Raw genomic sequence first — 12,525 nt, forward strand, 5'->3', positions numbered from 1 at the left:
TTCTCTGACTAAGACTGCAAGAAACTACAAAGAGTTGTGAACATAGCCCAGTCCATCATACATACCAGCCTCCCAACCATTGACTCCATTTACACTTCCCGCTGCCTTGGAAAAGCATCCAGCATAATCCATGCACCCCGAACATACTCTCTTCCACCTTCTTCCATCGGGAAAAAGATACAAAAGTCTGAGAACACGTACCAACCGACTTAAGAACAGCTTCTTCCCTGCTGCTATCAGACTTTTGAATAGACCTACCACATAAGGATAATCTTTCTCCACATCCTAGATATGACTGTAACACTATATTCTGCACCCTCTCCTTTCCTTTTCCTCAATGGATGGCATGCTTTGTCTGTGCAAGAAACAATATTTTTCACTGTATCCCAATATATGAAATGGTCTCAATTTCTTCCTAATTTTGTAATCACAATAATCACACATTCAATGGTTTTTTACTTTTATTTTACAAATATATTGCACGAACATAATATTTAAATAATTTCATTAGCTTTCATTGTTTTTCTATCTTAAATATACAATTACTGCACAAAGACATAATACCCATTTTTTCCTAAAAATTGAAATAAAAACTACACTGAAAGTCAATTCTGGTTATGAAATATAGAAAGGTAATGGGAAAAAGTTGTTCTCAATGTAAGTCTGTGCAATAATTAAATGAAGAAGTTTGTTTAATGAGTAAAATTGAACTCCAATGAAAAACCAATCTTCTCACACATAAAACGATAATATATTGAAAGATGCGGCAATCTTAATAGTTGTATCATCTGAATAATGCTTTAAATCCTCTATGCTTAAATGTTGTGAGCAGATAATTCGTATAGCAAAGACTCCTTGAAATACAGCCACATTATCTTGTTGTCCAAAATTAACAGATGAGGGTCGAGTATATGGAATGTCCACTGGAATCAGAAACATTTGGGCCATACTGGAGTCTACACAATTCACTTAATACTACAGTTTAAAAGTGAGTCCCACTCACAACACGCATGTCGGGGGCAAGGGCATGTATCATCCCAATTCTCGTGCACAAAATGGGGGAAAATGTATTCTCAAAATTAAGATTTTCATACATTCTGTTATATCTCCTTTTGTGTACTTTGGCTAAAAACATAATACATTGCTATGGCTGAATTGTCATAAGGAACTAAGCTGTTGGTGTACTAAAGGGGAAAGTTGTCATCCTGCATTGGTTGCAGTGTAACCAGTATGACTGCTTGAGCTGTGCAAACACTCAGAAATCTTATTTGGTCTAAATCTAAGCAAACTGCGGAAGAAGCTGTGCTGTGGGCGGCATGGTGGCATAGTGGTTAGCACTGCCTCACAGCAACAGGGACACAGGTTCAATTCTGGCCTCAGATGACTATGTGTGTGGAGTTTGCATGTTGTCCCCATGTCTGCATGGGTTTCCTCCAGGAGCTCTGGTTTCCTCCCACAGTCCAAAGATGTGTGGGTTAGGTTGATTGGCCATGCTAAATTGCCCCTTAGTGTTCAGGGAATTGGCAGGGTAAATACGTGGGGTTACGGGAATAGGGTCTGGGTAGGATTGCAGGCTTGATGAGCCAAATGGCCTCCTTCTGCACTGTAGGGATTCTATGAGAGGGAAGAAAATCTGTCTTTAAAACGATTTGTCGCCCATATATCTTTGCAAAAGGCATAGCTACCAGAAGTCCCCCAGGGATTTACCAGCTGTAGAATGTGCATTCATTAAATTATTGCACCTAAATATTTTCTCCCATTAGCACATGGAATCTTGGGATTAAGAAGAGTTGTTATGAAGTTTGAAACATTGATATACAATTCTGCAAGAAGAGGTTGCCAACATTCTATATTTCTGTTAAATATCAGGAACCCATCCATTCTTCAGATGTGCAATATAGTTTGATCTTGTACTTTAGAAGCACATGCTGAAAGGTGTGAAAACATTTGATTGCACATTTTTAACACTACAATTGATGTCCCTTCCAACCCCAGACAAGTCAACGAAGCATAAAGCTCCATTCTCTGCAGCCGCTCCAACTAAGTACAATATTATAATAATAGAAACGCCAGGCAGAGGTCAACAAAGCTCTTTGGTGACCTGTGGCCTGTAGTTAAATTTGCTAAAGCAAAGGACCCTTCGTGTGGAGCATTACTTCAAATGGAATTGCTAGTCACTAATGGGATAATGTACTAACAGGCGTAAATGACTTTGCTACAATGCACTTTATTAAACAGATCACTATTGACAAGACTAGTGAATTATCAACATTTAGTCAGTTTCTTTGTATGGTTTAAATAATCTGGGGCATTCTGCATTGTCGTACCCCTCTTAGAACTGCTGGATGATGAAACTCTCTGATGGTTATTTCCCAGTAGTACATTACCACAGATTATTAACATGGTGACGAGCATAAAACATGAATCCTTGGAGTTTCAAAGGGAGTTATTATCGATGCCAGCAATATTTAAAAGAATAATAGGATTTCTTAACAGTTTTATGACTGATTTTGAGTACAGCCCCCAGGTTCCTCATCAACCACTTTGCCAAACCGTGACCAGAATTTCTGTTTGAATAACTAAATGTAAAAAATGTGATCTAACTGCAATAATCGAAAGGTGGGTGTTTCTCAAAGATTTCTTCACATCAGTTAGCAGAATGCAAACTTAAACCAAGGTGAGTACCTTGGTGCATTAGAAACCAACAGGAAATATCAATCTTAGCATTCATTATCATCTCATTAACACACCTTGCTTAGGCATAATAAGCCTAGAGAGTTAAACCACAACTATTACACTGTTCAAAGACTGGTTTCTCAAGATTAATAACTCAAAATTGACCTGAACTATAGCAAAATATTTTATTGCAAAGACTGTAAAATTAAAAAGTGCTTCTCTACAAATTCCTAATTATGACTTTGCACACATTCTTAGGAGTGCTGATTGCATCTCCCATACCATGTCCAATATCACTGTCACATATCACCAAATAGTCATTTCCACAGACAGTGATATGTTGTTCTTCACTGATCATGTCTGTTGTGTCCTTACCTCCTGTAGGTTTCGAAAAGGACTACATGATCATTAATCCTACTAATTTGTAGCACACTCCTGATTTCCAAGAATGAGTGCAGATCTTCAAATGAACATCAGAAACACACATCACACTGATGCAACTTCAGGGATGCCAACCTGCACCTCTGGTGCCCTCTGTAATGTTGTTTCTGTCTGTGACACTGGCACAGTTACACTATCTCTATTTCCAGAGTTCTGACTATTTGAAGTGTTCTTGTCATCAATCTTCTTTTCAATGTCGGGACAGTTCTGTACAAAGATGACTCTGTTATATGCTTTTAGCCTTCTCCACAGTTGAAAGTAAACTTTACACTGCACATACATGAAGACGAGGCCTCCCGTAAATCCAATGGCTACCACCACCAGTTTTGTCCAGAAAGGCCATTCTAGAACACCTATTAAAAGAAGCCACCATGTTTACCCATTATCACCACAATCATATTTCTTTATTTTGATTTTTTTTTACAATTCAAAGTTTTATTTTCAAGTAATTTAAATATTAAGTTATCTTCTGAAAGAAAACCATAATATATATATATATATATTATATATATCTGTAGCTGCCCAGGTCAAGTAACCATGGCCCTGAATTTATGGTGATTACGGTGCGATGTGTGACTGAATGACTGAAATTTCAGCTTGGACCTCAAAAAGATGAGTCATAAGCTGGGTTGCCAGTGGACTGGGTTTGGGACAGAGCCTCAGCCTTCCTTGAATCAGGCCATCGATGTAGACAGGACCAAGGCACATCTCTATGCTGAAAAGGTTTACTCTTCTGGCCTCTAAAAGGATCTAACAGTAAGTTTGCAGGCGTATATACAAAATGGGATGGGTTGGGTTATACTGCTGTTTTCAAGACAACCTTCGAGTCCTATTGGTAATAAGGAACCAGGCCAGGGAAGCAGTTTCAATGGAGCCAAGGAAACAGATGAGTACCGAGTGTTTGCTGGGACTTCATCTGTTGCATTAAAGGATATTAGGCCCTCGAGTCCTCACCTATCACTCACCCTCACCACCCATCCATTTTGCATGCCACCTTCATGCCCCCATGCCATCTAGAGAATTTACATTGATACAGTTCCTAGATGGCCTCATTATGAATGCTTAGCTGAGGTCCAAGACTCACTAATGGATCAGCTCAGCAGTGGCTTGTTTACGCAGGCTGAAGTGGAATGTTTGCTTCGATTGGTGTTATAAATTAATCCTCTTTGATCTGTTTTTTCAACATCTATATGTTTATTTGACAAGATTAAGAGATGTGAAGTGAGGTAAAATTTCTGGATCATTGGGACCTTTCTGGATCATTGGGACCTTTCTGGATCATTAGGACCTCTTTTGGGGCAGGTGTGACCTGTACAATAAGGACGGGTTGCACTTGAATCCCAAGGGCACCAATATCCTGGCGGGGAGGTTTGCTAAGGCTACTGGGGAGAGTTTAAACTAGTATGGTTGGGGGGTGGGAGTCAAATTGAAGTGCGTGGGAGAGGGGAGGTTAGCTCACAATAGAGAAAGCTTGCCGATAGTGTGAGAGGGAGGATAGGCAGGTGATAGAGAAGGGGAGCGCTCAGACCGAAGGTTTGAGATGTGTCTATTTTAATGCAAGGAGTGTTGTGAACAAAGTGGATGAGCTTAGAGCGTGGATCACTACTTGGAAATATGATGTGGTGGCCATTACAGAGACTTGGATGACTCAGGGATAGGACTGGTTACTTCAAGTGCCGGGTTTCAGATGTTTCAGAAGGGACAGGGAGGGAGGCAAATGGAATTTAACGCAGACAAGTGTGAGATATTGCACATTGGAAGGACAAACCAAAGAAGAACGTACAGGGTAAATGGTAGGACTCAGAAGAGTGCAGTTGAACAGAGGGATCTGGGAATACAGGTACAGAATTCCCTAAAAGTGACGTCACAGGTGGATAGGGTCGTAAAGAGTGCCTTTGGTACATTGGCCTTTATAAATCGGAGTATCGAGTATAAAAGTTGGAGTGTTATGGTAAGGTTATATAAGGCATTGGTGAGGCCAAATTTGGAGTATTGTGTACAGTTTTGGTCACCTAGTTACAGGAAGGATGTAAATAAGGTTGAAAGAGTGCAGAGAAGGTTCACAAGGATGTTGCTGGGACTTGAGAAGCTGAGTTACAGAGAGAGATTGAATAGGTTGGGACTTTATTCCCTGGAGCGTAGAAGATTGAGGGGAGATTTGATAGAGGTGTATAAGATTTTGATGGGTATAGATAGAGTGAATGCAAGCAGGCTTTTTCCGCTGAGGCTAGGGGAGAAAAAAACCAGAGAGCATGGGTTAAGGGTGAAAGGAGAAAAGTTTAAAGGGAATATTAGGGGGGGCTTCTTCACGCAGAGAGTGGTGGGAGTGTGGAATGAGCTGCCGGATAAAGTGGTAAATGCTTTTAACATTTAAGAAAAACTTGGACGGGTTCATGGATGAGAGGGGTGTGGAGGGATATGGCCCAAGTGCAGGTCAGTGGGACTAGGCAAAAAATGGTTCGGCACAGAGAAGAAGGGCCAAAAGGCCTGTTTCTGAGCTGTAATTTTCTATGGTTCTATGTGGGGGAGTGGCACTGTTGATCAGAGATAGTGTCACGGTTGCAGAAAAGATGGACACCATGGAGGGATTGTCTACGGAGTCTCTGTGGGTGGAGGTTAGGAACAGGAAGGGGTCAATAACTTTACTGGGTGTTTTCTATAGGCCGCCCAATAGTAACAGGGATGTTGAGGAGCAGATAGGGAAACAGATCCTGGAAAGGTGTAATAATAACAGAGTTGTCGTGATGGGAGATTTTAATTTTCCAAATATTGATTGGAATCTCCCTAGAGTAAGGGGTGTAGATGGGGAGGAGTTTGTTAGGTGTGTTCAGGAGGGTTTCTTGACACAGTATGTGGATAAGCCGACAAGAGGAGAGGCTGTACTTGATTTGGTATTGGGAAATGAACCTGGGCAGGTGTCAGATCTCTCAGTGGAAGAGCATTTTGGAGATAGTGATCATAATTCTATCTCCTTTACAATAGCATTGGAGAGAGATAGGATCAGACAAGTTAGAAAAGTGGTTAATTGGAGTAAGGGGAATTATGAGGCTATCAGGCAGGAAATTGGAGGCTTAAATTGGAAAGAGATTTTCTCAGGGAAATGTACGGAAGAAATGTGGCTAATTTTCAGGGAATATTTGTCTGGAGTTCTGCATAGCAACGTTCCAATGAGACAGGGAAGTTATGGTAGGTTACAGGAACCGTGGGGGTGTACAAAGGTTGTAATGAATCTAGTCAAGAAGAAAAGAAAAGCTTACAAAAGGTTCAGGGAGCGAAGTAATGTTAGAGATCTTGAAGAGTATACGGCTAATAGGAAGGATCTTAAGAAGGAAATTAGGAGAGCCAGAAGGGGTCATGAGAAGGTCTTGGCAGGCAGGATTAAGGAAAGCCCCAAGGGATTCTACAAGTATGTGAAGAGCAAGAGGATAAGACGTGAAAGAATAGGACCTATCAAGTGTGACGGTGGGAAAGTTTGTATGGAACCGGAAGAAATAGCAGAGGTACATAATGAATACTTTACTTCAGTATTCACTATGGAAAAGGATCTTGGTGGTTGTAGTGCAGACTTGCAGCGGACTGAAAAGTTTGAGCTTGTAGATATTAAGAAAGAGGATGTGTTAGAGCTTTTGAAAAGCATCAAGTTAGATAAGTCGCCGGGACCGGATGAGATGTACCCCAGGCTACTGTGGGAGGCGAGGGAGGAGATTGCTGAGTCTCTGGCGATGATCTTTGCATCATCAATGGAGACGGGAGAGGTTCCAGAGGATTGGAGGATTGCGGATGTTGTTCCTTTATTCAAGAAAGGGAGTAGAGATAGCCCTGGAAATTATAGACCGGTGAGTCTAATCTCAGTGGTTGGTAAGTTGATGGAGAAGATCCTGAGAGGCAGGATTTATGAACATTTGGAGGGGTATAATATGATTAAGGATAGTCAGCATGGCTTTGTCAAAGGCAGATCATGCCTTACGAGCCTGATTGAAGTTTTTGAGGATGTGACTAAACACATTGATGAAGGAAGACCCTGGTCAGACCCCATCTGGAGTACTGTGCCCAGTTCTGGTCGCCTCATTACAGAAAGGATGTGGAAGCCATAGAACGGGTGCAGAGGAGATTTATGAGGATGTTGCCGGGATTAAGTGGTATGCCTTATGAGGATAGGTTGAGAGAGCTAGGTCTATTCTCCTTGGAGAGGCGAAGGATGAGAGGTGACCTGATAGAGGTGTAAAAGATGTTGAGAGGTATTCATAGAGTGGATTCTCAGAGACTTTTACCCAGGGCTGAAATGGTTGCCATGAGAGGTCACAGGTTTAGGGTGCTGGGGAGTAGGTATAGAGGAGATGTTAGAACAAAGAACAAAGAACAAAGAACAATACAGCACAGGAACAGGCCCTTCGGCCCTCCAAGCCCGCGCCGCTCCCCGGTCCAGGATTGAATCCTGAATCCAGGATCCCCGCCCAATTTTCCAGCCTATCTACATACCAATATCCTATCCACCGAGCTGTCCCTCACAGCTACGATGCTTTGTTCATTACAACCTATTAACTCACCCCCACCCCCCCCATTCCAGACCATGTGATCCCCAGGGAGAGGCGAAAACCCAGAGTGAAAAACCCCAGGGCCAATATGGGGAAAAAAAAAAAATCTGGGAAATTCCTCTCCGACCCCCTGAGGCGATCGAAACGAGTCCAGGAGATCACAATGGCCCTGATCGGAAAATGCTTCCCAACCCTAGTCATTTCCACTTCCACGAACACCATCTGAATTCCCTGCCCCCGAGACAGGTTCCCAACTATCCGCAGTCTCGCTCTGTACTGGCACCAGCAAGATGATCATAGAATGAAGCCTTGAAATGAGAAACAAGAAACAATTAGCCCGCGCCGCTCCCTGGTCCAAACTAGACCACTCTTTTGTATCCCTCCATTCCCACTCCGTTCATATAGCTGTCTAGATAAGTCTTAAACGTTCCCAGTGTGTCCGCCTCCACCACCTTGCCCGGCAACACATTCCAGGCCCCCACGACCCTCTGTGTGAAATATGTCCTTCTGATATCTGTGTTAAACCTCCCTCCCTTCACCTTGAACCTATGACCCCTCGTGAACGTCACCACCGACCCGGGGAAAAGCTTCCCACCGTTCACCCTATCTATGCCTTTCATAATTTTATACACCTCTATTAAGTCTCCCCTCATCCTCCGTCTTTCCAAGGAGAACAACCCCAGTTTCCCCAATCTCTCCTCATAACTAAGCCCCTCCATACCAGGCAACATCCTGGTAAACCTCCTCTGTACTCTCTCCAAAGCCTCCACGTCCTTCTGGTAGTGTGGCGACCAGAACTGGACGCAGTATTCCAAATGCGGCCGAACCAACGTTCTATACATCTGCAACATCAGACCCCAACTCTTATACTCTATGCCCCGTCCTATAAAGGCAAGCATGCCATATGCCTTCTTCACCACCTTCTCCACCTGGGACGTCACCTTCAAAGATCTGTGGACTTGCACACCCAGGTCCCTCTGCGTCTCTACACCCTTTATGGTTCTTCCATTTATCGTGTAGCTCCTCCCTACATTATTCCCACCAAAATGCATCACTTCGCATTTATCAGGATTGAACTCCATCTGCCATTTCCTTGCCCAAATTTCCAGCCTATCTATATCCTTCTGTAGCCTCTGACAATGTTCCTCACTATCTGCAAGTCCTGCCAGTTTTGTGTCATCCGCAAACTTACTGATCACCCCAGTTACTCCTTCTTCCAGATCATTTATATAAATCACAAACAGCAGAGGTCCCAATACAGAGCCCTGCGGTACACCACTAGTCACAGGCCTCCAGCCGGAAAAAGACCCTTCCACTACCACCCTCTGTCTTCTATGACCAAGCCAGTTCTCCACCCATCTAGCCACCTCCCCCTTTATCCCATGGGATCCAACCTTTTTCACTAGCCTACCATGAGGGACTTTGTCAAACATAGGTAAGGTAAGGTAAGGAAATTGTTCGGCGCAACTTGTAGCTTTTCTATGTTCTATGTTCGAAGAGCAGTAGATTTAGTATATATAGACTTCAGCAAGGCATTTGATAAGGTGCCCCATGCAAGGCTTATTGAGAAAGTGAACGGCCATGGGATCCAAGGGGACATTGCTTTGTGGATCCAGAACTGGCTTGCCCACAGAAGGCAAAGAGTTGTTATAGATGGGTCATATCCTGCATGGAGGTCGGTCACCAGTGGAGTGGCCCAGGGATCTGTTCTGGGACCCTTACTCTTTGTGATTTTTATAAATGACCTGGATGAAGAAGTGGAGGGATGGGTTGGCAAGTTTGCTGATGACACAAAGGTTGGAGGTGTTGTGGATAATGTGGAGGGATGTCAGAAGTTGCAGCGAGACATTGATAGGATGCAAGACTGGGCGGAGAAGTGGCAGATGGAGTTCAACCCAGATAAGTGTGAGGTGGTTCATTTTGGCAGGTCAAATAGGATGGCGGAATATAATATTAATGGTAGGACTCTTGGCAGAGTGGAAGATCAGAAGGATCTTGGGGTCCGAGTTCATAGGATGCTCAAAGCAGCTGTGCAGGTTGAGGCTGTGGCTAAGGTGGCGTATGGTGTACTGGCCTTCATCAATCGAGGAATTGAGTTTAGGAGTCGTGAGATAATGTTGCAGCTATATAAGATCCTGGTCAGACCACACTTGGAGTACTGTGCTCAGTTCTGGTCGCCTCATTACAGGAAGGATGTGGAAGCCATAGAAAGGGTGCAGAGGAGATTTACAAGGATGTTGCCTGGGTTGGGGAGCATGCCTTATGAGGATAGGTTGAGTGAGCTCGGCCTTTTCTCCTTGGAGAGACGAAGGATGAGGGGTGACCTGGTAGAGGTGTATAAGATGTTGCGAGGTATTGATCGAGAGGATAGTCAGAGGCTTTTTCCCGGGGCTGAAATGGTTGCCACAAGAGGACACAGGTTTAAGGTGCTGGGGAGTAGGTACAGAGGAGATGTCAGGGGTAAGTTTTTCACTCAGAGGGTGGTGGATGCGTGGAATGGGTTGCCAGCAACGGTGGTGGAGGCGGATTCGATAGGGTCTTTTAAGAGACTTTTAGGTAAGTACATGGAACTTAGTAAGATAGAGGATTATAGGTAAGCCTAGTAATCGCCAAGGTAGGGACATGTTCGGCACCACTTTGTGGGCTGAAAGGCCTGTATTGTGCTGTAGTTTTTCTATGTTCTGCTAAGGAAGCTATGGATAATTCTGCTTGATTGTTACTTTCATAAAGTTAGAAGGGCAGCAGTCTTTTTCAAAGTGATTTTTCAATCGGTGTTTTTTAGGTGTGTTTCAAGACTTGTCTTTGTAATTAAATGACTAATTGTCTCTTTCATGCATAATAGGTGAGTGGGCATGGAGGATGCAGAGGGCTACAGAAGAGGCATGGAGGAATGGATGTGGCAAGGGGACATGGGTAAGACCCTTTAAACATACCTTTCAAAAGATTTCTAAATTTATTCTATGGTTCCTCTGAGGTTTCATGAATAATAGGTCTTCAAGAGGCTGGTCTGACTCCATCAAAATTGCATGTGCCAAGGGCAAGGGGGGGCAATTGGAGATGCTTTCCCCTCAAAGGAACTGGCCAGATTGGGCGTGCAGGGCGTGGGCTTGCAACCTGCACCCTTATCCTGTGCTAGTGAAAATTACCACTGACGGTACTATCTCAGACTCAGGGCCCACCCTCAAACTTTTAAAGGCCTCTCCTCTGCAAAAATCATCTATTGTGATCACTGGCTTTGTATAAACAGAGCAACTTCCCAGTGACTTGGTGCAATTTAATCAAGACATTCCTCATGTAATTCTGCCTGTGTCTGCAAGGGTTTCCTCCCGATGCTCCGGTTTCCCCCCACAGTCCAAAGATGTGCAGGTTGGGTTGATTGGCCATGCTAAATTGTCCCTTAGTGTTCCAACATGTATTGGTTAGGGGAATTAGTACGGTAAATATGTGGGGTTACAGGGTAGGGCCTGGGTAAGAGGCTCCGTCAGAGAGATGGTGCAGACTTGATGGGCCAAAAGGCCTCCTTCTATACTGTAGAAATTCTATGAAAACAGCAGGGGTCTTGCCTGTTGACTGAAGGGCCGGTAAGAGCTTCTCAATGCCTCCTACAGGATAAGCTCATCAAATTAACGGCCAATCAGGCACTGACACGGCGGCTCCTCAGAGGCTGGCAGCTCTTCATTGCAGGCAATGTCACAGGCCCAGGGGGCGGGCGGGGGCGGTAATGAACTAACAAGAAGCCTAGGAGTAGTGAGTGACCCAGTTCAGAGATGAGTGAGAGCAAATAGAGGTCATGGGGGAGGTGAGTCAGAGGCATGGGCAGAGAGGTGGTTCTCAGCAAGCCTCTCATTCCTGATGCTTATATCCCTTGATCACTTTAAAAGATGGAGCAAACCATCCCTTCAGGAATCTGCAAACAAACACAAAAGGCTTTGCTTTTTGGACTTTAAATGTGACAACTGCCCCGTCTACTGCTCGTGGAATTAATTATCCACTAAAGTATCTCAATTGAGGTGAAGGAGGCCGGTGAATCCCCCCCCCCCCCCCACCCGCCGTGTGTCTTTAGCCGTGGCAAATATTAACATGCCATCAATGGGATTTGTTTTGAGATTTTCCAATGGCTTCTTGAAATTTTTGTAACATTTTACCATCTATTTATGTGTATAATTTTCACCTTTCATCTATTATGTGCTCCCTACACCTCCCTAAAGCTGCACTTGGATTGAAGAATAATTGTGACAATAGGCTAACACAAGTAGCCAAAGTCAAAATTATCCCCAGCTTTCAGGCAAATTCTTAGCTATTTAAAAAGGGATTCCTGCTTCTGGACTGTCTTAAGGTTAACGTGCAGGTTCAGTTGGCAGTAAGGAAGGCAAATTCAATGTTAGCATTCATTTCTAGAGGGCTAGAATACAAGAGCAAGGATGAGACTGTATAAGGCTCTGGTCAGACCCCATTTGGAATATTGTGAGCAGTTTTGGGCCCCATACCTAAGAAAGGATGTGCTGGCCTTGGAAAGGGTCCAGAGGAGGTTCACAAGAATGAAGCCAGGAATGAAGGGTTTGTCATATGAGGAGCGGTCGAAGAATCTGGGTCTATGCTCGATGGAGTTTAGAAGGATGAGGGGGGGATCTAATTGAAACTTACAGAATACTGAGAGGCCTAGATAGAGTGGACGTGGAGAGGATGTTTCCACTAGTGGGAGAGACTAGAACTTGAAGGCACAACCTCAGAGTGAAGGGACGCTCTTTTAACATAGAAAAATAAAATTATAGAATCTACAGTGCAGAAGGAGGCCATTTGGCCCATCAAGCCTGCACAATCCCACCCAGGCCCTATCCCTTAACCCTATATATTTACCCTCCTAATCCCCCTG

The 12,525-nt window shown here is 43.8% G+C and overlaps 1 protein-coding gene across 1 annotated transcript in view; it reads right to left on the reverse strand.

Moving 5' to 3' along the window:
- Positions 1-616: 616 nt before the first annotated feature.
- The window catches only part of LOC144493230 (E3 ubiquitin-protein ligase MARCHF1-like), a 274,906-nt gene continuing 262,997 nt past the window's right edge, over positions 617-12,525 (reverse strand). The window contains exon 6 of the mRNA XM_078212094.1: positions 617-3,470. Within this exon, the coding sequence (XP_078068220.1) occupies positions 3,163-3,470 (308 nt within the window). The 3' untranslated portion in view covers positions 617-3,162. The remainder of the gene's footprint in view (positions 3,471-12,525) is intronic.

The sequence above is a fragment of the Mustelus asterias genome, chromosome 1, assembly GCF_964213995.1.
Source record: "Mustelus asterias chromosome 1, sMusAst1.hap1.1, whole genome shotgun sequence".
NCBI classification, from domain to species: domain Eukaryota; kingdom Metazoa; phylum Chordata; class Chondrichthyes; order Carcharhiniformes; family Triakidae; genus Mustelus; species Mustelus asterias.